Source organism: Miniopterus schreibersii (genome assembly GCF_964146895.1).
Source record: "Miniopterus schreibersii genome assembly, chromosome: 5".
Lineage (NCBI taxonomy): Eukaryota > Metazoa > Chordata > Mammalia > Chiroptera > Miniopteridae > Miniopterus > Miniopterus schreibersii.
Window position 1 is genome coordinate 28,398,964 of NC_138106.1, and position 26,589 is coordinate 28,425,552.

Genomic DNA, 26,589 nt, shown 5'->3' on the forward strand with positions numbered 1-26,589 from the left:
TGGAGTTTATGGCCTAACTGAGGAATAGACAGTAAACAAGCTTACAGACGAATATGTAATGGTGATAGTGCTATGAAGAAAAAGAATGAAGTGCTGGGGTTAGACAATTACAGTGGTCCCTTGACTGTTACATTTTATGAAGCTTCTGAATTACCTGGCCGAGTATAGAGTTGTAAAATTATTGTGCAAAATCCATGTCTTGTCAGACTCATAAATATATTTTTCTTTTGTAACTGTCTCAGTAAAGAACCATGGAAGTGAAATTGAGATTTTGTGCTTTTGATTGCAGGCTAATACACCTGAGCTCAAGAAATCAGTGTCACTGCTTTCTCTAAGTACTCCAAACAGCAACCGCAAAAGACGACGTTTAAAAGAGACACTTGCTCAGCTTTCAAGAGAGACAGACCTGTCACCTTTCCCTCCTAGTAAGCGCCCATCAGCTGAACATTCCCTTTCTATAGGGTCACTTCTAGATATCTCCAACACACCAGAGTCTAGCATTAACTATGGAGGTAATTCACATTTTAAAAAATTTATCTTTAGAATATAGTGGACTGGAATGATTATTAAAGCATAGATAAATCTCTGCTATAGTGACTTTGAAAGACTCTGCCTTGAATTACCTTTGTTCTAGTGGAAGAGAAAAGGCACATGAAAATGCTTTTATTTAATGATTGTTTACTATATGCTAAGTGCTTTTTATATTTTGTGTATTTCTAAGATAGATTTCATTTCTCCTATTTTACAGATGACTACACTGAGGTTAGAGAAATAACTTACTAAGGGTCATACAGCTAGAAAGTGATGGAGCTGTTCAAAGAGCAAATTTTTAGCACTAGCTAAACAAAATCACAGATGTATTATGGGGAAAACAGACAGTGAATTCAGCGGAGGGTGAATTCACTTTGTTCTCAACTGATTCAGGGAAGCTTCTACAATTAATTCTGTTGATCATGAATTTTATTTTTTCGTCAGCATACATATATATTGTGTTTTCTAGATTTAATAAATAAAACTTTCCCTTGATCTCATAACACTCTCCACTTACCCCATTTCTTCCCTTTCACATGAGTACTTTTCAAAGAATTACTTTGATCCATTGTTTCATTTCCTTGCTTTTCATTGTCTTTTTAATCCATTCCAATTGAACTTCAGCCCCCCTACTATGAGAAATTGGCTCTTGCTGGGGAGATGACAGTTTTTATGCAACCAGTAGCACTCAACACATGAACAACTACTTATTTCTGGACACGTTTTTTTCTCTTGGCTTTTGTACATTACTCATTTCTCATTCTCCTTTGCCTAGCTTCACTCTGCACCTCCGAATATTGAATGCTATTCTTGTGTTGTTTCTTCTCTATTTTATTTTCCCTAAATGATCTCATTTAATTCCATAGCTTTAACATTTATATGCTGATGACCCCAGAATTTGTCATCTTCCCTCTCTAATTGCCTACTCCATACCTCCTTGTCCACATCTTTAACATAACATTATCAAATTAGAACTTTCGATTCTCTCTACCACTTTCAACGCTATTCCTTTGCCATCCTTTATCAACTCTTTCTGTAGAAAAGATCTCTCTTAGACAATTGCAGTGGTCTACTAACTGGTTTCTCTATATCTATTTTTGCCTTTTTACATGTAGCACTTACAGAGGTCTCTAAAACTATATAAATTAGATCTTGCCACTCTGCTTAAAGTCATTCAGTGGCTTTGTATTACCATAGCTTTCAAGTTCCTATGTAATCCTTCCTCACCTACTTCTAACCTCATGTGGTATCATGCTCTCCAGCGATACTCTCTAAGCTCCATTTACACTATCTTAGTTATTCTTTGAATATTTCTACTACATCCGTGGCTTAGGAACATGACACTTGCTCTCTCTGCCTTAAAGAAATTCTGTTGAGCTCTCTGTAAAGCCAAGCCCCTGTTCTACCACTCTTTTCTACCAACTCATCACCTGGTTGTTGTCTTCAGTAATAGTTATCACTGTTAGAAATTATATTTTTTGTTTACTTACTTATTTTAGTTGCTTCACCAGAATCTAAGTTTTAAGAGAAAAAGAACCTTGTCTATTTTACTCTTTGCTTTATTCCAGTGCCTAGTACAGAGTAGGTACTCAGTAAATATTCATGGAATGAATTGAAAGTCATTTTAAGGTAGACCCAGAAAAATGAGGTGGATTTGAGAATATAAGAGGAGCAAGAATATAGTCGGTATACAAATTAAGTTTTTAGGGAATAATGAATAGATCCATTTACTTGGAGTATAGAGGAGTAAAAGTTAATGAGAAAGGTTAATTGGGGCCTAATATTAGAGGACTTTGAAATCAGACTGGCATGTCTGAAGTGTATATCAGTAAGGAACTTTAGAAACTCTTGAGTAGCAGAGTAATTGAGTAGGTAATTTGTAGTGGATTAGCCTGAAGAATGATTAGAAGGGAGGCAGTCTAGAGATAGCTAGACCGTGAAGTAAACTACAGCGGCTTGGGCCACAAGATGAATGATAAGGCCTTGAACCAGGTTTGGAAAGAAAAGCAGTGTTGGGGAAATATTGATAGAATGGGGTGATAGGAAGGGAATAAGAAGACAGAAGACAGCAAAGTATTAAATGGAAGAAATGTTACCTTGGCAAAAATAGGAAGTTTATATTTTGGGTGAAGATAGTACAGTTTTAGAGAAAATCCAGGTTAAATTGAGGCAGTACTGTCCAGTAGGCATTTGGAAAAGTTCAACCAGGTGCTTGTACAGGGGATTATAATTAAATGCATAGATCTGAGAGTTTATTGGTTCTGTAATTATGGACATAATGGGCATGAGGTGGTAAGAGCTGATGACAAAGGACTGAAATTTGAAAATACATTATGGGACAGGAGAGGTAAATGAACCACTAGAAAAAATAGACATGACAATACTAATATATTAGATAGTCTGTAATAGACTCTCTCGTAGATCACTGCCTAGACACAGTAATTAAATTAGATCATTAGATCAGTGTATGTCAATCCCTCCCCCCAACAAAGTATCCTTTAATGTCAGAGGCTTCTCAGTCTAGTGACAGTAAACTGAAAAACATGGCATGTGGGAAGTTCTTTGAAGTCTGTTATTTTTAAAAAGTGTTCAAAACTCCATAGTAGTCTTGATTGTTTTAATAATGCTTAAAATTATTTTTCATTGAGTAAAATTGGTATGCTGGGACTATATAGTGTCTTTCTCATGTCATTCTATTATATGTTACACATTTCTTTTCCTACTGTAAAACTTTCTATTACAAGATTCTGTATATAATGTTGAAATACTCTAATCACACTGATAGTAAGAAAATGTATTTTAAGATTTTATAAAATTAAAAAAATTTTTCTTGAAATACATACAAAATATATGAATGCACCTTCCCTGCACTTTGGGTTGGACTGGATGTTTTATGTTAAGATACTTTGAACTAACAAAGAATTTGCAGTTGATGTTGGGTATTTTTTGAAGGAGGCTTTCTCCATATATAGGGTTTCCCAAAAAAATGTATACACACTCTTTGAATAATTATAAAGGCATTGTTTATTAAAATACATTTCATTTTCAGAATTGAGCTATCAGCTTGTTACTGGTGAGATGATGAGACCTTGGTTCTTGTCTTATTGAAGATTTCAATCAAGAGACAAAGTGTAGAAAAGCAAGCACGAATTCATTGACCACAGGAAAAACACACTTAGGACAGTGCAACTACGAAGGGCATAGAAGTAGCAGCAGGAGAGCATAGGCTGGGCTGCTTTGGCTCACTGGGAAGTCAGAGAAAAGGGGGCCTTGGAGACAAGTTCCCACTGCCTGTTGCTCTCCTGGTTGCAAATCTCACGGGGTTCCTTGGGGCTTAGGAGATACATGCCTATAGGGGAAGGAGAGAGGGAAGGGAATGGCACTGGCATGCTCCCTGGAGGACCTTCTGGGACCTTTGTTTTTAGGGGTTTTAAAGGCTGAGTATTTGGGGGAGGCCTTAGGGGAGAATCAATAGAATATTCATTGACTTTATCTGCTGTACCAAAATGGGTTCTCTCTTAATTTGTCTGTCCTTGGGTGTGGATGGCAAATGGCACTAATTGGATTTCTGTTATCTGTCTGAGTAGGGTGATGTAAGGTATTTACCCTCTTAACTGTCCTTGGTTTAGGAAAGATAGGATTTACTAGGTGGCTGCAAACTGCTGTTTAACTATCTGAATAGTTTCCCTATTCCGAATGTCCTGGAAATTTCCTAGCTCCTTACTATTCTGTAACAAGCTGTTAAAGTGTGTATACATTTTTTGGGGGCACCCTATATATATGAAAAATTTTCTGTTATTGTAATTGTGTAATCATAACCTTTTTCTCCTTTTAAACTTAAATGTTACTGTATGTTGCTTTTTATTTTGAAATAGTTTCAGGTTGTAAAAAAACTGCAAAACTAGTACAAAGATTCCCATACTCTCTACTCAAATTTTCCAAATGGAAATATTCTGCTATGTTTGCTTTAACATTCATTCTTAGTATATGCAGTGTTTTGAGAGTACGTTGCAGATATCTTGTGCCTTTACCTCTAAATAAATTTATTTTTCCCCAAAATATAGGGACATTTCTTGTATTGTAATTAGGAAATTAACATTAATACTATAATCTACCTGGCAGACCTTCACATTTTATCAGTTCCATTAGTGTCCTAATGTCCTTTTTTCTTTTGCTAAAAGAAAAAAGTTTTTTTTCTGGTATAGGATCCAACCCTGGATCACAGGTTATCTATTCTAATCTGGAACAGTTCTTTAATCTTTGTTTTTAAGACCTTGACATTTTTGAAGAGTACTGGCCATTTATTTAGCAAAATGTCAATTTGGAGTCATTGATAATTTTGACAATTTTTTTCCTAGCCTCATGAGGAAAGTTTACTTTAATGAACATCTATATGGTGGTATATTTATAAGAGTTGGTATCCTTCCCTTTTTCTGTTAAATCTGTGCAATGTTTAGTACTTATGTCTGGCCTGCATTTTAAATCAGTCCTCCTTTTTACCTTTTAGAAACACCAAAGTCTTGTACTAAGTCTTCTAAAAATTCTACTCCAGTTCCTTCAAAGCAGTCAGCCAGGTGGCAAGTTGCAAAAGAGCTCTATCAGACTGAAAGTAATTATGTAAATATATTGGCCACAATTATTCAGGTGAGTTTGGTTGCAAAATGATTTCTGTTGCAGTGTTTCTAAGTAAAAATGTCTAAGAGATGTTACTTCTTACAAGCAAATTACATAAGCATAGAATTTGAACATAGATATTAAAAATGAAAATGTGTGACAAAAACTGCTGTTAGGGAAATGCCATAACTGTAATAGTAGCTTTTATTCATGCAGATATAGCACTATATTTTAGAGTGACTTTAAAGAGAGAAGGATCCTGATTAGATGATCATAGAGGAACCGAGTTTAATTCAGAACTTTGCAGGTTTCTTGTTAAGGTACTGAATTTATATTTATATTTGGAAGTGATAGGTAACTTTTTCTGAAAGTGTGTTCTAGAGGTATTGCTTTTGGTAGTACTCTGTTGCTTTAGGTAAGTAGTACTGTATATATGTGAAAAACCAATGGCAATGAAGTATAACAATATGGATATCAGTAATTTTTAAAAAATCCTTTATGTCAAGTTTTCTTAGACTTTGCAATGATTAGTCATAAATGTTAACTCATTTCTTACCACTATCAAAATGTACTATGAAGTTATTTCTGAAGAAAAAACAATTCTAATGAATACTTGTAATGAGATTGAAGAAGATATTAAGGAGTAAATTGAAATTCAAATCAAGGTTCTGAAAGACATAATAATAAGACATTATTTTGGAATCTGTAGAAAGAAGGAATCAGTTTGCATTAGGTAATGACAGAGATAGTTTGTTAAGAAAATAAAGTTAATACCATCAAACTTGTCTTTGAATAGAAAAATGATAGTGATAAGAAATGGAAAGACTTCTTTCTTGGTAGTAATGGAGTGGTTATTCTTGATGGTTAATTTGTTTAGCAGTAGTTTAGGTTTTATGAGGCCCTGAGCTGTATGAAACTTTACTTGTTTTTTTTTTTTTAAATGTAGAAGGGAGAGGGAGAGAGAGAGATAGAAGCATCAATGATGAGAGAGAATCATTGATCAGCCGCCTTCTGCACGCCTCCGACTGGGGATTGAACCCACAACCCCAGCATGTGCCCTGACCGGGAATCGAACTGCGATCCCCTGGGTCCTAGGTCGATGCTCAACCGCTGAGCTACGCCCAGCCGGGCAAACTTTACTTGTTTTAAGTTAGCTTTTCTCTTCCTCCTCAAGGGAAATGTCATCATTTATGACTTTCTTGTTTAAGTTTTTATAGCCAGCCAAAATGTAATTGAGTAGCAGAATATCCTATTGGCATATACTGTTCATATACTTTGGTAGCACTTATTACCTGGAAATGTAAGTCCTTTCAGGCTGTGGTAAATGTACTGGAGTTTCAGGATTCTAATTTTGCACATCAATTAAATTTACCAGAACTACTTTTAAAAAAGCCCTCAAAATTATTAAACAGTAGGTAGAATTTCACAGCACTATGCTTAATATAAACTCACCTAAGGTTTTATTTAAAGGATTATGGTCTAGCCCTGGCTGGTGTGGCTCGGTTGGTTGAGCGTCGTCCCATGCACCAAAAGGTCACTGGTTCCATTCCCCATCAGGGCACATTCCCTGGGTTTTGGGGTCCATCCTCAGTAGGGGGTGTGCAGGAGGCAGGCAGTCAGTGTTCCTCTTTCACTCTCTTCGTCTCTCTCTAAAATCAATAAAAACATTAAAAAAAATGATTATGGTCTAAATTCCTGATAGTGTTTCCTTGAAGCTTTATTTTAGGACTGAAGTGCTCTTTTTTTTTGTTTTTTTGAAATTGAATTTGGGCCTTCACCAGTGTGGCTCAGTTAGTCGGGCATCATCCCATGTGGCAAAAGGTTGCTGGTTCAATGCCAGGTCAGGGCAAATGCCTGGATTTCTGGCTGGGTCGCTGATAGGGGGCGAGCAGGAGGCAGCCAATTGATGTGCTCTCACACTGATGTTTTTCTTTCTCTCTCTGTAAATATCAAAATATTTTTTAAAAAAGAAATTGAATTTGGAATAAATTTTAACTTAGCCCCCAAATTAAGTGAATATCTAGAATATATTATAATATAATATGGAATAACAAAATATTCCAGAATATTATAAAGATTAATAATAAAATTATAAATTAATATTGTGCCAAGAGTTAAAGAGGATTTTTTTAAAGAAGTTAGACTGGAAGGGGAGATAGAATTACACTCCAAATAATAATACCAAGCGAAGGTTATAAGCAGCGTGAGGGAGGTTTAGTTGAAATATTTGGAGATTTGTGAGGTGGGTTCTGCTTCTCTTCCAGTTTAGGTAAGGTGTGGGATTGGAATTTTCAGTAGGTTGAGCATTGGAAAAAGCATCATAAAGAAGAAAACTGAACTGGATTTTAAAGTATGAGTCTGATTGGTACATGCAGATAATATGGGTGGGCAGTGTATTTGAATAGATTTTGTAAACAATACAGATGATTGAAGATGTGTATTATTCAAGGTATGCAGAGTAGTCTAGGGGGATTAGAGTTTAGGGTAGTATTAAGGGGACCAGGATAGGGGATGAAGTATGGGTACAGTGAGAATCGATATAAGGTGCCTATGCCATAACCAGGAAGGCCCTTGGATAGTGTGCTGGGTCATCTGTAAGCTGTAGAAGGGGAAGATACATCTGTCTAGCATTTTAGGAAGCTAACTTGGTTCACTTTGAAGGAGGTCTTAATGAGGGAAATTTGCGGAGGCAAGGAGACCAATTTAGAAGTTATTTCAGTAGTCTGGTTAGGTTTTGAGGACCTGAACTTAGGATAGTATCAGTGAAAATGAAAAGAGAATAGATTTAAGAAATGTTGGAAAGGTAGAATCAATAATTTTTGTTTCTCTAATTTTATATGGGGATTAGAGCAAACACAGAACTGTTTTAGGATGGTTTAACCTATCTTAAGACTATTGAGAGATTTTTAATGAAACTTGATGTATTTTGGTTGTCTGAATATTTTTGTTAAGGATTTTTAATTAAATGTTGATTAAATAAAGGAATATTTATAAATGATTACACATAGTTTTGAAACCTATTATGTTTCTTTCCCTCAGAGATAATCATCATCTGGAATTCTGTGCTTATTTCCCTTACAGATCTATTACATGTGTGTGGGAAGACAAACTATAATGTAATCATATCTATATATTTTTCGTAATTTGCTTTTTCACTTTGTCATGTTCTTGAGACAGATCTGTGTTGTTGCATGTAGCTGTAATTCATTTTTCTGTATGAATGAAGCAGTTTATTTAACTTTTGTTTTTGATGGACATTAGAATGAAGTTTTAGTGTTTTGTTTTTGTTTTTCACTCTTACTGGTAGTCTACCATGAGTATTCTTACATCTCCTTTTTTTTTTAATATATCTTCATTGATTTCAGAGGGAGGAAAGGAGAGGGAGAGAGAGAGATAGAAATATCAGTGATGAGAGAGTCATTGTTCGACTGCCTCCTGCATGCCCCCTACTGGGGATTGAGCCCACAACCCAGGCATGTGCCCTGACTGAGAATCGGACCCCAATCGCCTGGATCCTAGGTTGATGCTCAACTGCTGAGCCACGCCTGGCTGGGCTTTTTTTTTTTTTTTTTTTCCCCCAACTCACATCTCCTTGAGAACATATTCTGGGTAAAAACTTGGAATTTCTCACTCACAGGGTACAACATTTTTAACTTCACTGGAAGTTGGTAGGTTGGAAACTAGGTTTTGTGTTCGTCTTCTCTGTGCCTACTAAGGTTTCCGTAGATGAAGCTTACCTTTCATCAGATTAGGCAGATGGCCTTTGTGGCAAAAGTTGGCTTTAGTATTCAGCTCTCAACATTCACTTAGATTTTGGCTTCTGAGATTCACTTAGAGTTTTTTGGAAAGTGAAAGTATCTCACTTTCTTGTCAGCATATTGGTGTATTTAGAAAGGTGTTTTAGTTACTTCAGTATTTTCAGTTGTTTTCAGCAGGAGAATTGGAATGCCTCAACATAATGAATGAACTGTTGTAGAACTGTAGGAGTTCTTGACAATAGTAACAATTTGCAATCTTCATGTTATTTCATGATACCTTCTTTTTGTTTTAAACTACCATTCATCCCCTCCTGTCTTTTGTGCTATTATTGTAATTCATTTTACTTCTACATATATTAGGACTCCAACAATACATTATTATTTTTATTTGAGTTGTTTCCTTCTGAGTTTGATAATTTTATATATGTATGATACTATTCCTTTGTCAGATATGTGATTTGCAAATATTTTTATCTAGTCTATAGCATGTCTTCTCATTCTAAGTCTTTTGCTGAAAAAAAGTTTTTAATTTTGATTAAGTCCAACTTATCAGATTTTTTAAATATATATCATATTTTAGTTATATTTAGGCTGAGGTTTATTATTTTGCGTATAGCAGATGGTGTTCTAGTACCGTTTGTTGAACAGCTAGCCTTCCTCCATTGAATTGCTTTTGTACTTTTGTCAAAAATTCCTTCGTGTTTGCGTGAGTTTGTTCCTGGGCTTTATTCTCTGTTATTGATTCACCAATACCACACAGTTTTGAATACTGCAGCTTTATACTAAGAAGTTTTTTTGCTGTTCCATATACATTTTTAGTAACTGGTTTTCTTTATCTACAGAAAGTCCTGGAATTTTGATAGGTATTGGGTTAAATCTGTAGATCAATTTAGGGGAGTATTGACATTCTTACTGTGTAGAGTCTTTCAATTCACGACCATATGTCTTCATTTACTTAGCTCTTTTTTGATTTCTTTGATGAGCATCCTTAGTTTTCAGCATCATGTACATACTTTATTATAGTAAGTCCTCACTTAACATTGTCGATAGGATCTGCAACTTTAAGTGAAATGATGTATAATAAAATCAGTTTTACCTTAGGCTAATTGATATAAACAAGAGTTAAGTTCCTATGATATCTTATCAACATTATAATGAAAGGATGTTATTCGAGGACCTGCTGTATATTTATACTTAAGTATTTTGATTTTTTATTGTACATGATATTTTAAAAATTTTGGTTTCCTTTCTACATTACTGGTATATAGATCGATATATGATCAACGTGTCCTCCGTGCATGTGTGTTTTGTATCCTGTAACTACACTATATTCACATATTCTAGGAGCTATTTATCTTTTATTTTTTTAGATTGATACAAGCAACAACATGAATACAAACAGGTCTTCTGCTTCAAATCTAGTCTCTTTCCCCTAAACCAAGGTTCTGTGCTACCATTTAAGCACATTTAGTACTTATAGTAAGTATATGTCTGGAGATAGCTGATTGCTTATTGCTTTCTTCCTTAGTAACTTGAATAAAAATAGAAATTACTCTTATATCATACTAACAGTTTTAATAACTTGTAGAACTGTGCGATAAACTTTTATTAGATTCTAACATAACATTTTATTACAAGAGTATATAAACACATATACACAGATGTGTAAATAAATAGGATAAAATAGAATAGAAAATGTTAGAAAAAAGGCCTCAAATTTAGAGAGGAGTATTTAAAAAATGTTTTCTCCTTTTCATCAACATTTCCCCTTTATCACTGTCTATGTGTTAGCTTCCCTTCCCTCTCCCCACAGTCTACCTAAACTAGTTCTTTTTTTTTTTTTTACCTTTTAGTTATTTCAGGTACCATTGGAAGAAGAAGGACAGCGTGGTGGGCCTATCCTTGCACCGGAAGAGATTAAGACTATTTTTGGTAGTATCCCAGATATATTTGATGTGCACACTAAGATAAAGGTAAATTTGTATATGTTAGGTTTGTAGTAATTTTTTTTTTAAATTTATCTTTATTGTTGAAAGTATTACAGGTGTCCCATTTCCCCCCCCAATTGACCCCCTCCACCTCACTCCCACCCCCTCTCCAGGCCCCCACCCCGTTATTGACTGTGTCCATGGGCTATACATACATGCATATAACTTCCTTGGTTAATCTCTTTCCACCCTCCACCCCCCTTCCCTCTTCCCTCTGAAATATGATCGTCTGTTACATGCGTCAATGTCTCTGGATCCATTTAGTTCATCATATTCTCTTGTTCATTAGCTGCTTGTTAAAGAAGACCCTTCAACATTTTCTGTAGTGCTGGTTTGGTGGTGATCAACTCCTTTAGCTTTTCCTTGTCTGAGAAGCTCTTTATCTGACCTTCAATTCTAAATGATAGCTTTGGTGGGTAGAGTAATCTTGGTTGTAGTTCCATGTTTTTCATCACTTTGAATATTTCTTGCCACTCCCTCTGGCCTGCAAAGTTTCTGTTGAGAAATCAGCTGACAGTACTGTGGGTGCTCCCTTGTAGGTAACTAACTGCTTTTCTCTTGCTGCTTTTAAGATTCTCTCTTTGTCTTTAACCTTTGGCATTTTAATTATGATGTGTGTTGCTGTGGGCCTCTTTGGGTTCCTCTTGTTTGGGACCCTCTGTGCTTGCTGACTTGTAAGTTGATTTCTTTCCCCAGGTAGGGGAAGTTTTCTGTAATTCATTTTTCAAATAGGTTTTCAATTTCTTGCTCTCTTTTTTCTCCTTCCAGTACCCCAATAATATGAATGTGGGGGCCTCTTGAAGTTGTCCCAGAGGCTTCTTATACTATCTTCATATTTCTGGATTCTTTTTTCTTTTTTCTCTTGTGGTTGGGTGTTTTTTGTTCCCTCATGTTCCAGATTGCCGATTTGATTCTCAGCGTCCTCTACTCTACTATTGCTTCCCTGTAAATTATTCTTCATTTCAGTTCGCGTAGCCTTCATTTCAAATTGGTACTTTATTATGTCATCAATTTTCTCAATTGTTTTTGTCATACTCTTACTAATATCCTTGAGCATCCTTATAACCATTATTCTGAACTCTGTATCTGTTAGCTTGCTTGGATCTATTTCATTTAGTTCCTCTTCTAGAGCTTTCTTCTGTTCTTTCCTTTGTGACATGTTTCTTTGCCTCTGCATTTTGGCTGCTTCCAGGTGTTTGTTTCTATGTATTAGGTAGAGCTGCTATGTTTCCTGGAATTTGTAGAGTGGCTTTGTGTAGTAGGTGTCCTGTAGGGCCCAGTGGCTCAGCCTCCCCAGTCACCTGAGCTGGGCCTTTTAGGTGCTCCCCTGTGTGGGCTGTGTGCACTGTCTTGTTGTAGTTGAGCCTTGGTTGCTGTTGGCATCACTGGGAGGAATTGACGCCCAGGCCAATCGGCTGTGAGGACCAGCTGCAGCTACAGCCAGAGAGCTGCTGTGCTGGAGACCACCCCGGTCTTGGTGCTTCTTCAGTTCTCTGGTTGTAGTGCTTCTGTTCATCCAGATTTCAGGAGGTTCTGAGTGATGGTGGTTCTCTATTTTAGTTGTAATTTTGATGTGGTTGGGGGAGGCGGCCGGTTCAGTTGCTACCTACGCCACCATCTTGTTTCCTCCCCTCTGTAGTAATTCTTTTTGATTGTGTATATTTATTATGATCTTTCAGATACTTCTGATGAGCTAAATAAATTTTATATCTAAAACTCATTTATTCCTTTGAATGATTTATTCTTTGCTGCAATGCATTGTTAATGTTTGTTACTGTTTTTTTTAATTTCAATTAATCCTGCAAATAAGGAATTAAGGCCTTACAAAATCTTCTGTAGAGATGTGCTATTTTTCTACTGTTGTTCCTCTACTATATGTTTTTGTTTTGCTTCAGTTTGTTTGAAAACTCAAAGTAGAAGGAACTTAGAATTTATTTCATTCAATTCTCTATAGTTAGTTAAATGCTAAAATCCTATAAGACAATGCTATTCTCTTTTTAATGATTTTTTATTTTAAATGAAGGGTCCATGATTTCTAGGTATCAATCTCTCATAGTAAAGTAATTTTGTGGTAAAGTAGTTTAGCTTTATTTCCTCTTAGTTTGTGTGGTTCTTGAACAAAATTTATCAGTGTTTATTCTCAAAATTACCCACATTAATATTTAGTCCAAATTGCAGTAGAAAAGATTAACCTGAATTACAAATTTTTCAAACAAATATGTTAAAATTACTTTTTTGATTTTTACTGCACATTACAAACAAAAATATAAAAGATCTTTAAGTTAATAAAAATGCAACTTATCAAATACTTGTATTTTATATTTTACCAAAATTGTTATATATTTCAGTTACTTCTAGATATAAAGGGAGCACGCTTTATAAAGTACCTTCAAAATGAATATCTCGAAAATGTTAAAAGATATTTAAGAGATTGTCAAGTACAGTCTCAAATGTTTTAATTTGTGTTCTTTCAGGATGATCTTGAAGACCTTATTGTTAATTGGGATGAGAGCAAAAGCATTGGTGACATCTTTCTTAAATATGTAAGTATTTTATTTCTTTTTAAAATTTGCAGATTAAAGTATCATATCATAAAGGACTGGAAGGAAATGAAAGTTACCTGTTTAAATGTGAGAGCTTTTAAAACTTTGACAGCATTGTGTTTGTAAAATGTAAAATTTAACACTTTCAATAGCTCAAGGTCATCATTAGGAACAGTTGTACTGTGCTATAATTGTTTTACTATGTATCCAGTTATTTGCCCTTCACAAATGGCCATAGATTAATGATTGTTTTGAAATTTTCTATAATTGAGTTTTTTTAATTTTTCCTTAGTTGATACTTTTTTCTGATACTTTTTTTGTCTACTCTTTATAAAAGCTTCTGATGGACTGCTTCTCTTTAGGAGAAGAACAGCATAACTTAAGTTTTTCAAATAAAGTAAATTCATTTTGAATGAGGTGATGTGAATAGGGTTTATAAATTTCTTTCAGTCTTTTGGAATATGATTTGTAAGTTTCAGTGCCTTGGGTTCTGGCACATTTACTTTTGTTTTCTGAGGCCTTCTAACTTCCATCCTTTACCATGAGCTCTTTTTCGGGTTTGTTGGGAATTCCAAATATACAAATTATTCTCACATACCTTTTTGATACCTGTTAGTGTCCTCAATTAACGGAGACATTTTTCCTTTTCTTGTTTGCATTTTTGGGTGATATAGTTGATCTTTTAATGGTGGTTTGGATACTTCAATACATAATAGCATGTTCTTGGGTTCTGCATAGATCAATTCTAATTACTATATTCTGAACTTACAGACTTTTTTCATTATGTTTCGGGTGTACAACATAATTCAGCATCTGTATACACTTACAAAGTGATGACTAAAAAGTCTAGTTATTATCCATCACCATGAAATTGACCCCTCTTTCATTCACCCCTGACTCCCCTTCCACTTTGGTAACTACTGCTCTATTCTCTGTATCTATGATTTTGTTTTTGTTTTGTTTTGTTTGTTGATTTCTCTCTCTCTTTTTTTTTAAAGATTACACATATGAGTGAAATCATATGGTATTTGTCTTTCTCTTTCTGACTTATTTCACTTAGCATTATACCCTCAAGTTTCATCCATGTTACAAATGGTAAGATTTCATTTTTTATGGCTGAGTAATATTCTACTGTATATACAGGGTGTCCCATACTTTAAGAGCTGATAGCTCAATTTTGAAAATGAAATGTATTTTAATAAATGCTGCCTTTATAATTATTCAAAGTGTGTGTATACATTTTTTTGGGACACCTTTTATAGATAACCACATCTTCTTTATCTGTTCGTCCATTGATGACCCTTAGGTTATTTCTACATCTTGACTGTTGTAAATAATGCTGCAGTGAACATAGGAGTGTATATCTTTTTGAATTAGTGTTTTCAAATTCTCTGGGTAAAGACCTAGAAGTGGAATTGCTGGATCATATGGTAGATATATTCTTAATTTTTTGAGGAATCTCCATACTGTTTTCTGTAGTGACAATCCCACCGATAGTGTATAGAGTTCCCTTTTCTCCACATCCTCTTCAACACTTGTTATTTCTTGTCTTTTTGATAATAGTTATTCTAACAGGTGTGAGGTTATATCTCATTGTGACTTTGGTTTGCACCTTCCTAATATTTAGTGATGTTGAACATCTTTCCATGTGCCTATTGGCCATCTGTATGTCGTCTCTGAGAAAATACCTATTCAGATCCTCCTGTCCTTTTTAAAAAAAATCAGATTTTTGTTGTTGAGTTGTATGACTTTTTATGTATTTTGGATATTAATCCCTTATCGGATATGTGATTGGCAAATATCTTCCATTCAGTAAGTTTCCTTTTCATTTTGATGATGGTTTCCTTCACTGCAGAAGCCTTTTAGTTTGATGTAGTCCCATTTGTTTGTTTTTGCTTTTGTTTTTCTTGCCTTTGAAAGAGTCAGATCCTCAAAAACATTGCTAAGACCCATGTCAAGGAGCTTAACCTACCTACTATGTTTTCTTTTAGGAGTTTTATAATTGCAGGTCTTACATTCAAGTCTTTAATCTATTTTGAGTTAATTTTTGTGTATGGTGTAAGAAAGTGGTCTAGTTTCATTCTTTGGCATGTAGCTGTCAAGATTTCCCAGCACCATTTATTGTAGAGACTCCTTTCTCCATTGTATGTTCTTGGCTCCTTTGTCGTGAATTAAATTTAAAGAAGTTTTTAAACTTGTTATGTTTATATCAGTATAATATGTTTTAATATACTTTTGTTTCTGGTTTTTACTTTTCAGGTTCTAGGCTGTGTGTACCCATTAATGAATTTTGTTTAGCAATTAACTCACTCATTAGTGAGAAGTTTCTAAAATAAACTTTGTATTTAACATGAGAAGAAACAAACTTTTGCACTCTCTGTCAGATTGTGGCTTGGTTATTCGACTTCAGGTTTTATTGTCTAAGGGTGAAATGCATTACAAATTAATGTGTGTGTTTTCTTTTTTTCCTAGTCAAAAGATTTGGTAAAAACCTACCCTCCCTTTGTAAACTTCTTTGAAATGAGCAAGGAAACAATTATTAAGTGTGAAAAACAGAAACCAAGATTTCATGCTTTTCTGAAGGTAATGTACATTCTTTCAAATAAAAATCTGAGAATTTCTGAAGGAGTTCATTAAAATTATGCTTTTAGTAAAAATGTATCCATGTAAAAATACCTTAATGTTACCTGTTACCTTTAGCTGTACCTCCTGAGACTGGCAGTGATGTTTAGCTTCTGACCATTCGACATACTAACTAGCAGGGTCTGAGGCAGCTAAGTGAATGGGAACGTTGTTTATGGTTGTTTTTTTTAAAGTTATACATGTTTTAGTTCTCAAACACATAAAAAATTTCCAGAGGGATTCTCTTTTGCCTTCAATGATTTTTTTTTCCCTTACCAATGCCTTACTTTGTTTATCCAATGGTATCAACATAATTAATATTTTAAAAGTTTTTTTTTTTTATGAATGATAAAGATTTAAGAGCAGCTTAAGATGGAATGTATAGTAGTGTGTAGAGGAACTTGTTTTCTGGTTAAGATGTTAATTAACCCTTGACTTGCCAGGAGGTGATTTCAACCACAGTAATCTTCCAGAGAACAACTGCCACCCTACCTCTCCTGTTAGTCATCAGGGCACTAATGATCAGGCATAATTGATAAATGTAGGATATTTGTTGTTTGTAGAAAACCTTTTAAAAATTTTTTGAATAAATTCCTTTCAGATAAATCAAGCTAAACCAGAATGTGGACGGCAAAGCCTAGTTGAACTTCTCATCCGACCAGTACAGAGGTTACCCAGTGTTGCATTGCTTTTGAATGGTACTTGTCTGATCGTTTTTCAGGCCACTTTGGATGTTTTTATGGAATTGTTTTGTTCTAAAAAATTTGAAACTCTTTGTTTTCATAATTTTTTTGGATTTCAGCATTAAAGTTGTATCTTTTACATAGAAAATGTCTTTGTAGATAATCGCTGGTGCTACAAAAATTCGGTCTGGTCTAAAATGCTTTATTTGTTCTGATATCAATTATATTGCCTAGTATTGTACTTTTCATCTCTCCGCTAAAAGTCTGTTTACATTTCATGGTGTGTCACTAATGCAAAATCAATTTACATTCATGTAAACACTCCATTCACCCATAAAATCACAAGGCAAGAGATGATTCATATGTCTCAAATTATTTGGTTCTTTTCTGAATCTTAGTAAAATTTTGTGTACTTGGTCTTATGCTTAATTTCTTTTCTTAGATTCTGTAGAACACTATTGAAACATACATTGAATTTTAGAAATTAAACTACGTATATCAGTGGAAGGGAGTTTTACAGTGAAGAGTTAATTTTTATGAATAAATTTTGCTTGCAGTAAAAGACAGTCGTGTATATGCCTTTACATTTAGCTGACTCTAATGAATATTTTTAGGGTAGTGTCAATTTTTATATTATTTAAAAAATTTAAGTTTGAAAACTAAGTTACTAACAGGAATAAGTTTGTAATAAAGCATTTTGATCCTCAAACCTTAACTGCAATAGTATGTATAGCTGACAAGGAGGCTGATTTGACTGTTTAATCTATTTTTTTCTTTAAAATATATGGGTTAACATGAATTATAGTAGTAACTTTTTGGTAATTATTGATCTCTATGTTTATCTAATGTAGTTTGGAATTACTAGCTTATAAAATGATATACTAGTCTTTAAAAGCTGTCCTATTTTATAGATTATAAAGAGAATATATGAGCAATCATACTTTTAACTTTACAAAGCAGTGTGTTGTTTGGGGTTTTTTTGCTTATCTTTATTATTTCATTAAGTACTTGTAGAAATTCATCAAATGTTGTCATGACTGAAATGAACTTGATTTCTAAGCCTTCTATCTTCATTTAAAAGATTAGGTGGGTGTGGTAATAGGGAGTCATTAGGTGGAATAAAGCATAGGGAACATTATGAACAACCTGGATAAGAACTGTCCAGTTAATCATGGAAAAAACATTTTTTCATTACAGATCTTAAGAAGCATACAGCAGAAGAAAATCCTGACAAAAACACTCTAGAAAAAGCTATTGGATCACTGAAGGAAGTAATGACGTAAGTGCGTTATTTCAATTTTTTATTGTTCCTTGGATTTAGAATGGAATTGTTAGAACAATTAGAATCATATATGGAGAAAAAAAAGTATAAATGCAATGAAATTGACTTGGAGTCTTGATTGTTAAAATTGTAGACGTAGTTCTGATTAGAAATGATCTTTTCAGAGTGTTATGATCAGAATTGAAAACTATGTTGCTATTATTTTGTCTCATGGAGGGCGAGGGCACTTCAACTCTTTGGACTTCACACATCAACATATTTAATAGATTTAATTAAAAGATTTCTGAGATTCCATGAGGTACTTCAATATGAAATAGTTTCTTAAAATACTTGCAAAGGCCCTGGCCAGTGTGGCTCAGTTGGTTGGGTGTCGTCCCATGTAGAAAGGTTGCTGGTTCCATTCCTAATCAAGGCACATGCTTAAGGGGTGGGGCCTACAGGAATCAGCAGATAGATGTTTCTCTCTCTCTCTCTGAAAAATAAAAACAATAACAACAAACAAACATTTAAAAATATATATATTTGAAAGGTGCTCTTAGCAAGGAACTTTATTAGCTGTAAGAGTGAGGGCCCAGCAGTAAAATAATGCTCAAATTAGAGTTTTATTAATTTGCTAATTTACTGTTGCTACCGGCAGTTTTATGTATGTTTTGATTTTTGCTTATGTTTATCAGCCAGCCTTCATGCTTTTGATTTAGTTTGGGGCCAGGATAATAGTTTTTTAAACACTTCATGGTTTAACAAACTCTGACACTATTTACCTTGATTCTTTCAACAACTCTATGAAGTAGGCAGTCAGTGTTAGCATCTTTTCACAAAAGAGAAAGCTGAGAGGTTACTTGGCCAATTTGCCTGTTTAGTGTGTAGCATACTCTACCACTGTCATTTTGATGATAGCATGTGCTATTTGTTATTTTTATATGATATATTTTTGTAAACAGATTATAAAGTAACCTAGTTAGGGTATGGACTAGCCATTTGACCTGTTGCCTCCTTTAGAGTAGTGCCAAGTGGGCTGCTATAGGATAATGAGCCAAATGATAAGACTGGTGAGTAAAGATTTCTTTCTTTCCAACATTTTATTTCAGCTTTCTGAGAACTTACATATCTTTCTGATATATTCCTACCCTAATGGCTTGCTCATTGTAGATTTTCAGTAGATGTTGAACTATGGAAACTGCTATTTTAATGTTGAATTGTGATGCTGATTTACATACCTTACAGAATTTGACCACATCTGAATTCTTGAGGTTCTTGAACATTTAGCACAGGGATGCTTAATTGTGGTTGGTTGAAGCAACCATAATCTGTTAGGTAAAGGAAACAATAAGACAGCACCAATTAACTAGTCCTTGCCATTTAAGCAAAACAAAAAAATCTAAATTGGATTCTAACACCATGAATTACACGTAATTTATAAAAGTTAATTTGTTATAGATATATATTTTAGTAGTTTCAATGTGTGTGTGTGTGTGTGTGTGTGTGTGTGTGTGTATACTTAACAAATTATACATGTTCAAAATATAGTTTGATTAATTTTGGCATATATGTACTCCCACAAAACCATCATCACTATCAAGACACAGAACATTTCTGTCACCTCCAAAAGTTTATTCATAGCCTTTGGTCTTTCTCCCTGTCTGGCCCATCCCAAAGCAACAACTACTCTTTTATCAGTATAATTTGCATTTTCTAGAATTTTATCTAAATTGAATCAAACAGTGTATTATTTTTTTGTCAGGCTGTTTTTATTCATTGTAATTATTTCAAGATTAGTATTTATCATTGCTTATATCAATAGTTCATTCCCTTTTACTGTTTTCCATTGTATGGATATACCACATTTATCCATTCATATGTTGGTGGATATTTTGATTGTTTTCAGCATCTGGCTATTAAAAATAAAGCTGCTGTGAACATTTGTGAATAAATTTTTTTATGGATAAATATCTAGGAGTAGGAATGGCTAAGTTATCTAAGTTTTAAAAAAATGTACCCAACTGTTTCCAAAGTGGTTGTATTATTTTGCATTCCCACCAGGAGTGTATGTTGAGTACCTATCTAACAGGAATTGACTTTCAGTGTCTCAATATTTTGCTTCTTTATATTTTGATGGTTTTTTAGTTGTTTCAGGCAGAAGGGTATATCCTTCTTATTTCATCTTGTCTGGAAACTGTAGTTTTCATTCTTTTTTCAGTGAAATGATTAGCATATGACTTGGGAATGACTTCAATAAAACCTTAAGTGAACTTACAGCTACAACTGCTAACCTGAAGATTATACAGATTTAATGTATTTTAGGAAGTGTATACTGAGTATAGTAAAAAAAATAAATAATAAATAAATAAAAAGAATATAGTAAGGAGTATATAGTAAACCATACTTTTTTGAAGGGTCTATGGAATTTCTTTCAATGTGGTGGGATAGTTTTAGGGAACATTTTAACTGATTCAGATATCAGAATTAAGATAAACTCACTGGAAGGAATTTTACTGTGACGTGAGAAGTATTTATATGCAGTTTTCATATTCTGTTTTTAAAGCTTGAGTTTTAAAAAGAACTTTATTAATTTTTCAGGCATATTAATGAGGATAAGAGGAAAACTGAAGCTCAAAAGCAAATTTTTGATGTTGTTTATGAAGTAGATGGATGCCCAGTAAGTGTTCATCTTTGGTGATTGTTGATTTATTTCCTCCTTCTTGTTTAGATTCTAGTTTTAATATAAGCAGATTCTTGGCACTGCCTTGTTTTAAATTGTAACTTTAAAAAAATTCCTTGCTCCCAAGTGATCTATTAATATTTTCAATCTCTACAGGCTAATCTTTTATCTTCTCACCGAAGCTTAGTCCAACGAGTGGAAACAATTTCCCTAGGCGAGCACCCCTGCGACAGAGGAGAGCAAGTAACCCTCTTTCTCTTCAGTGACTGCCTGGAGGTAAAGTTGTGCTTGGTGTAATATAATGCTACTGCCCTGTGCGATGTCCTTGAATGTTTAAAACCAAGCTTTGATTAAAGTATTATATAGAAGTTTAAAGTAAGTAAACTTAATCACAGTTTTTTGATTGAGACCAATTGTTGATTTAATACTATTTTATTATTGGAATGCTTTTAGAAGAAGACCTAGTATTAAGAAGTACAATAAATTTTCATGACTTCATATAGTCAGGATGAAAATTTAGTTTATTCCCATGCAAATAATGCTTAAGTCAAGAATTTTAAGAACTTCTTATTTCTATGTATATAAGAGATGTAAAAAATAATTATGAGTTTATTTTGAAGTTTAAGTAGATTTTTCCAGCAAAGAAGTCAGTATTTTATTGAAAAGTGAGAGAACTTGATTATTTAATATCATGAATTATATTCCCTGATTCATCCTTAAGTCAGCGGGGTTTTGAGTGAGTGAATTGTCAGTATATCGAATGGCAGGCAATGATTCTAATTCTAAAATTCTAATCTAAGTTAAATTTTTTCTCTCTCATTCCTACAGGCTAACTGAATTATATTTGTGTGCTTTTTCAACTATTCTTTCATTCTGTTAATAGTGTTTTTTTAAACATTAAAATAGCCTAATGGGAGGTATAAAGGAGTATATTTTCCTTCTCAGGAGTTAAAACTGTTCATTTTGATAAAATGGATATTAATGAACCAGAAAACTAATTTGACATTTTTGTATTGGGTATCTTTCTGTTGCTTTCATTAAAGTGATTCGATGGGTTTCCTTTTTTTTTTTTTAAGTCTATACCACTTTCTTTTTTCCTTTTCTACTTGTCTTCTAGTATTGTGCTCTTGTATCATGTATATTATTATAAAATATGAGAGACTCTTAGAGAATAAGTCATGTCCAGTCACCAGAAGCTCACTTGTGTTAAATGCAGTTTTGTTGTGAGGTTAGTGGAAAAAAAAATATTTTCATTTGTTCAGGAATGTTACAAAACACAAAAGTAACAGCAGTAAAAATACTGTACACAGTTAATCATACCCAGAACTGAGAAAGTTATAAAAAATCATGAGGCAGGTAATTCTAACTACTTGTCTATTCCATAATAAGAAATTTTGGCTGCTCTGCTTTTGAGAACAGGAGCTAGGTGGAGTCAATTATCAGTCATATTTTACCTCAGTTTTACTGGCTGTCCATAGTTGCTCAGTACTTCTATTAGCTTCTGCTAAAGGTTTTTTAGGATTTTCTTGTTGAAGTCCCTTGGTCAACTGGCTCCATTTATCTAATTGGTTAGGTTATCTCTACTTCCCTGCTAATCCATAATCATGAGAGAGTTGTAGCTAACTTTAAATTTTTTTATCTTATCTCCCCTTCAAATTCTGTGAAGTCTTCTATAACTGGCTCATTGACTTACCTTCCACTTTAATTCCTGCCATTTGTCATTCCCTGTAGCTTCCAGTCGATTATGTAATAACCTGGCCTCTCATTTCATTTACCAGTGACTTTTTGTTCTACTCTCTCTTAGCTTTCCTGTCTCAGAATCACAATAACTGAAACAACTCCATTTCTGACATTAAATTTGGACGTAAAGATTTATAATCCTAAACTCTCATTCTTTAGCTTGTTTAAAAAAACAAACAGCCCTGGCCAGATAGCTCAGTTGGTTAGAGTGTTGTCCCAATTTGACAAGGTTGTGGGTCCAATCCTCGGTTAGGGCCCATATAAGAATCAATGAATGCATAAGTAAGTGGAGCAACAAATTGATGTTCCCTCCCCCCCTTCTCTCCCTCCCTTCTCTCCCTCCCTTCCTCTCTATAATATAAATAAATTAAAAAACAAACAAACAAAAAACCAAACTTCTTAGCCAATTTGAAATGAAGAGTATGGTAAAAGTTAGAAACATTTAAAATGGGTAAAATCTATATTGACTTCTCCTAAATATGGCAGGTAATGTTTTACTGAAGCTAAGCTAATTTAGTACTTAATAATATATTTTCCTTTTTATATTTTATTTGCGTTTCGAACTTTTTACCTTGACACATACCTTGATATGTGTCATTAATATTAACACTTGTCATTGTTTTTCCTTTTAAAAGTGAATCTTAAAATTATTTTGCTTAACCAAATTAATTTAAAAGTATATTTAAATATAAGTGGAAATATTTGTCTTTTGCTTGTTTTCACTACATTAATGTAAATGAACTTTTAATATTTAATATATAATAAATAGATCTGTGTCATATTTCTGCTTCAGTAAGACTATAATACTTGACTGCCTTTTGTTCTTTTTTCTAATAAGCCAACACTAGGTAGGTATGCTTTTCAGCCATTCTTTGTCATATTCATGATAGTGACCAGTTAATCTCAATTCATTAAGTAACCTAATCTAATACATTTTGTGTAAATGTCTTTCAGTTGATGATTATAACCTCAAAAGAGATGTTCTTTTAAAAAGGCTAAATAATGTATCAGACTTTTGTGGGAATGAAAACAATAAATTTAAAGACCTTACAAAATTCACAGAACTCAGGTACATCATGAATCACAGGGTCTTTTCTGATTTTACCCCTGGCTTTTCGAGCATTACTTTACCTATCTCTTCCTTTTGCGTGAATCCCCAATTTAGGTAAAGTTATATCTTAAAACAGCACCTTGATTTAAAATTGGTATCATTTGTTTAATGTATTTTTTAGTTACCTTTTAACTATCCTTCTTTCTCAGTGGTGTAAAAATATGAGAGGCAGAACCACTTCTGTGTTATTTACTCCTTTATTCTCAGGACCTAAGATAATTGTGCATTCTGCTCTTAAACTGATATCAGTTATCTTTTGAATCTAATACAGAGGTCCCAGAGCAACTATTTTCCTTCCTGAACTCAAGAAGATTCCTCAGTTCTTTAATTCTATTGCTTCCACAAAGCTTCTAAATTTTTTCCCACCTCTAGGATTTTTTGCATTGATCCTTTGGCCTGGTTTCCTGATTTTTGAACTCTTATATAAACATGAGCATATCTATTACACAATTACATGTATGAATTTTTTTACATAGCTTCTTATCCCTTAGTCTGGAATAGCTAATAGTCAAATGAGCTGATTTATGTGATTAGTGCCATTTTATTTTTTGATATTTTGTCTTTGTTTTTATTCATATTACTTATAATGACTTAATGACTTTTTTTCTTTCTTTCTATAATCAGATAGCAAGAAAACGCCACAAAGTTATTGGCACTTTTAGGAGTCCTCATGGCCATACCCGACCCCCAGCTTCTCTTAAGCATATTCATTTAATGCCTCTTTCTCAAATTAAGAAGGTGCTGGACATAAGAGAGACAGAAGGTATGCTTATTGGATAAACTTGGCTAAATAAAAGTAGTTGATATTCATTGTAGGTTTGATTCACTCCCTTATGTTTTACTGATAAGTGCTAAATTATCTTTACATATAGTTGGTTAGTTCTGGTAAAGGAATTGTTCTTATACTTCTATCCCAGATCCATCTCTAGTAACTGACATAATTTTTGATTTTTTTCAAATAAAAGTGTTATCTACCCTAACCTAGCCTGTTCCCACACCAAAAGAATTATTTCTTCAGAATCCAAAAGAAATCACCAGTCCATTACCTGTGCTTTGCATCTTATACTTTCCCTGCTGCCAATGGCCGCATTGTTAAGGATACAGTTAGGATATGACCAAGAATAGATATGCATGAGTAAATACACCCAAAGTAACTATGGCAGTCTTGACATGGAGTTAAATGTGTATATTAAGGGAAGTTTTTACTCTCAACTTTGGTAGTGATAGGAAGGGTTCTCTGAAGGCCTGAAATTGCCAGAAGTTTATCATCAAAACAGTATCATTTGTTTAACTGACACCTAGTGATGTGTCTGCATGGCCATATATTAGATGTTAGGTGTATGTTTTCACGGTATAAGCTGGTTCCATTACTGATCCCATCCTCTAATGATGAAAGGTTTTGAGTTAATAGAAACAATTAAAGAAAAGTTGAACATTTAACTTATATTGCCATCTTTACTCAGTTGTCAAATTTGAATTATTAAGGGTAATGTGCATTTATTTTAAATCGTTTCCATATTTTTGGATTATAATAATGGAAGACTACATTGTTTAAAATAAGTTCTGCATCTTGGTCACAGAACATTTTGTAACAGTTTTAATATTTGAACATTTTGTTTCTTTGAACTTGATTTAAATAGGTTGAGTTTTAAATTATTCTTATACTGCCATTTTATTTTAAAACTCAGATTCTAGGATTCTAAGTAATGATACATTCAAATTGTTTAAAAACTCCATCATACAAGTATTAAACATCATGGAAGATACTGTTTATGGAATGTCAAATTATCATTGTTGGTTCCTCATATGGTACTTCTAACATTTCAATGTAATGTGGTGATATTCTTTGTCCAGTTAAAAATAGAGAGGGTGGGGAAGGTGGAGAAAAGATTATTTCATTGGAATATTGTTGGTCTGAGGGGACTAAACTTGCATAAACCTATAATTTTCCAAGAATAACACTTAAGGTTTATGATTCTGGAACCCTAGATTGCCATAATGCTTTTGCCCTGCTTGTGAGGCCACCGACAGAGCAGGCAAATGTGCTGCTCAGTTTCCAGATGACATCAGAGGAACTTCCAAAAGAAAACTGGCTCAAGATGCTATGTCGACATGTAGCCAACACCATTTGTAAAGCAGATGCTGTAAGTTCTTAAGCTATCATAATGAAAAGTTAAAACTCCATGGTTAGTGCACAAGCTAACCCTGTACATTCCTAATGACTTGTTAATGGTGAGTATAGGAGAGTTTCAGTTTTGTGTGTATTATAGAAAAGCTCGTTTAATAAGTTGATTTGGAAAAGATATTTTAAAAGTATAGACACAGGAAACATTTCTTTGAGTTCTTAGTTTACGGAAAGGCCCTGATAACCTATAGCTCCTATGGCTCTGCTTTAGTAAGGCTTTTTGGACTTGTACCCTGTGATTTTCATCAATGGCTTTTTGACCTGGCGTTTGTAAAACAGAGGGTATTCTATTCTGCTGTTCCTTTATCTCGCTGAAAGCAGTAATGAGTTGTAGCAAGTAGCTTTTCCTATCAGGCAAGTAGCCAATCCAGTTTTCTCAGTCCAGCCTCTTAAAATCAAATGTCATTGTGAATATATACAAATAGAATATATAATTATCTTTATCCTATACAGATTAACATGAAGATATATGAAAAATTCAAATTATCGAAGTTAAGTGATTTACCAGAAATCAGGTAGCCTATAGTAGCTCTTGGATAAAATATAGGTCCCTTAAAAGATAATTTCTTCATCATTAATGGGGAGACTGTGATAGATACAGACCTTCATCTTTGCACAAATAACATAAATTTATTAACAAAATTCATTTGTTAATAGAATTATACTTTTGATATTAGAGGTTAGAAATCTGTAATGGCTTCAGCAAAGCTACCATCTGACCTCAGGTGATATGTGAGCCTTAAGAGTATGGACAATGCAATTAAAGGTTACAATTTGGCAAGGGACTGAAAATACATACCTAAGTATTCTGAGAAAAAGTTTTCAACAGATTAAAACTTTAACCTTTAAATTTGAAATGACAGAATATGGGGC

The 26,589-nt window shown here is 33.7% G+C and overlaps 1 protein-coding gene across 13 annotated transcripts in view; it reads left to right on the forward strand.

The window, feature by feature from the left end:
• The window catches only part of ECT2 (epithelial cell transforming 2), a 48,491-nt gene that overhangs the window by 12,398 nt on the left and 9,504 nt on the right, over window positions 1–26,589 (forward strand). For 11 of the 13 annotated variants that reach the window (XM_081139044.1, XM_081139046.1, XM_081139048.1 and 8 more), the window contains 11 exons: window positions 290–512; window positions 5,039–5,175; window positions 10,757–10,876; window positions 13,366–13,434; window positions 15,907–16,017; window positions 16,658–16,754; window positions 17,937–18,018; window positions 20,599–20,677; window positions 20,837–20,956; window positions 24,156–24,294; window positions 25,521–25,675. In XM_081139044.1, the coding sequence (XP_080995170.1) occupies window positions 290–512; window positions 5,039–5,175; window positions 10,757–10,876; window positions 13,366–13,434; window positions 15,907–16,017; window positions 16,658–16,754; window positions 17,937–18,018; window positions 20,599–20,677; window positions 20,837–20,956; window positions 24,156–24,294; window positions 25,521–25,675 (1,332 nt within the window). The remainder of the gene's footprint in view (window positions 1–289; window positions 513–5,038; window positions 5,176–10,756; window positions 10,877–13,365; window positions 13,435–15,906; window positions 16,018–16,657; window positions 16,755–17,936; window positions 18,019–20,598; window positions 20,678–20,836; window positions 20,957–24,155; window positions 24,295–25,520; window positions 25,676–26,589) is intronic. The other 2 variants (XM_081139045.1, XM_081139047.1) reach the window with 1 other exon arrangement.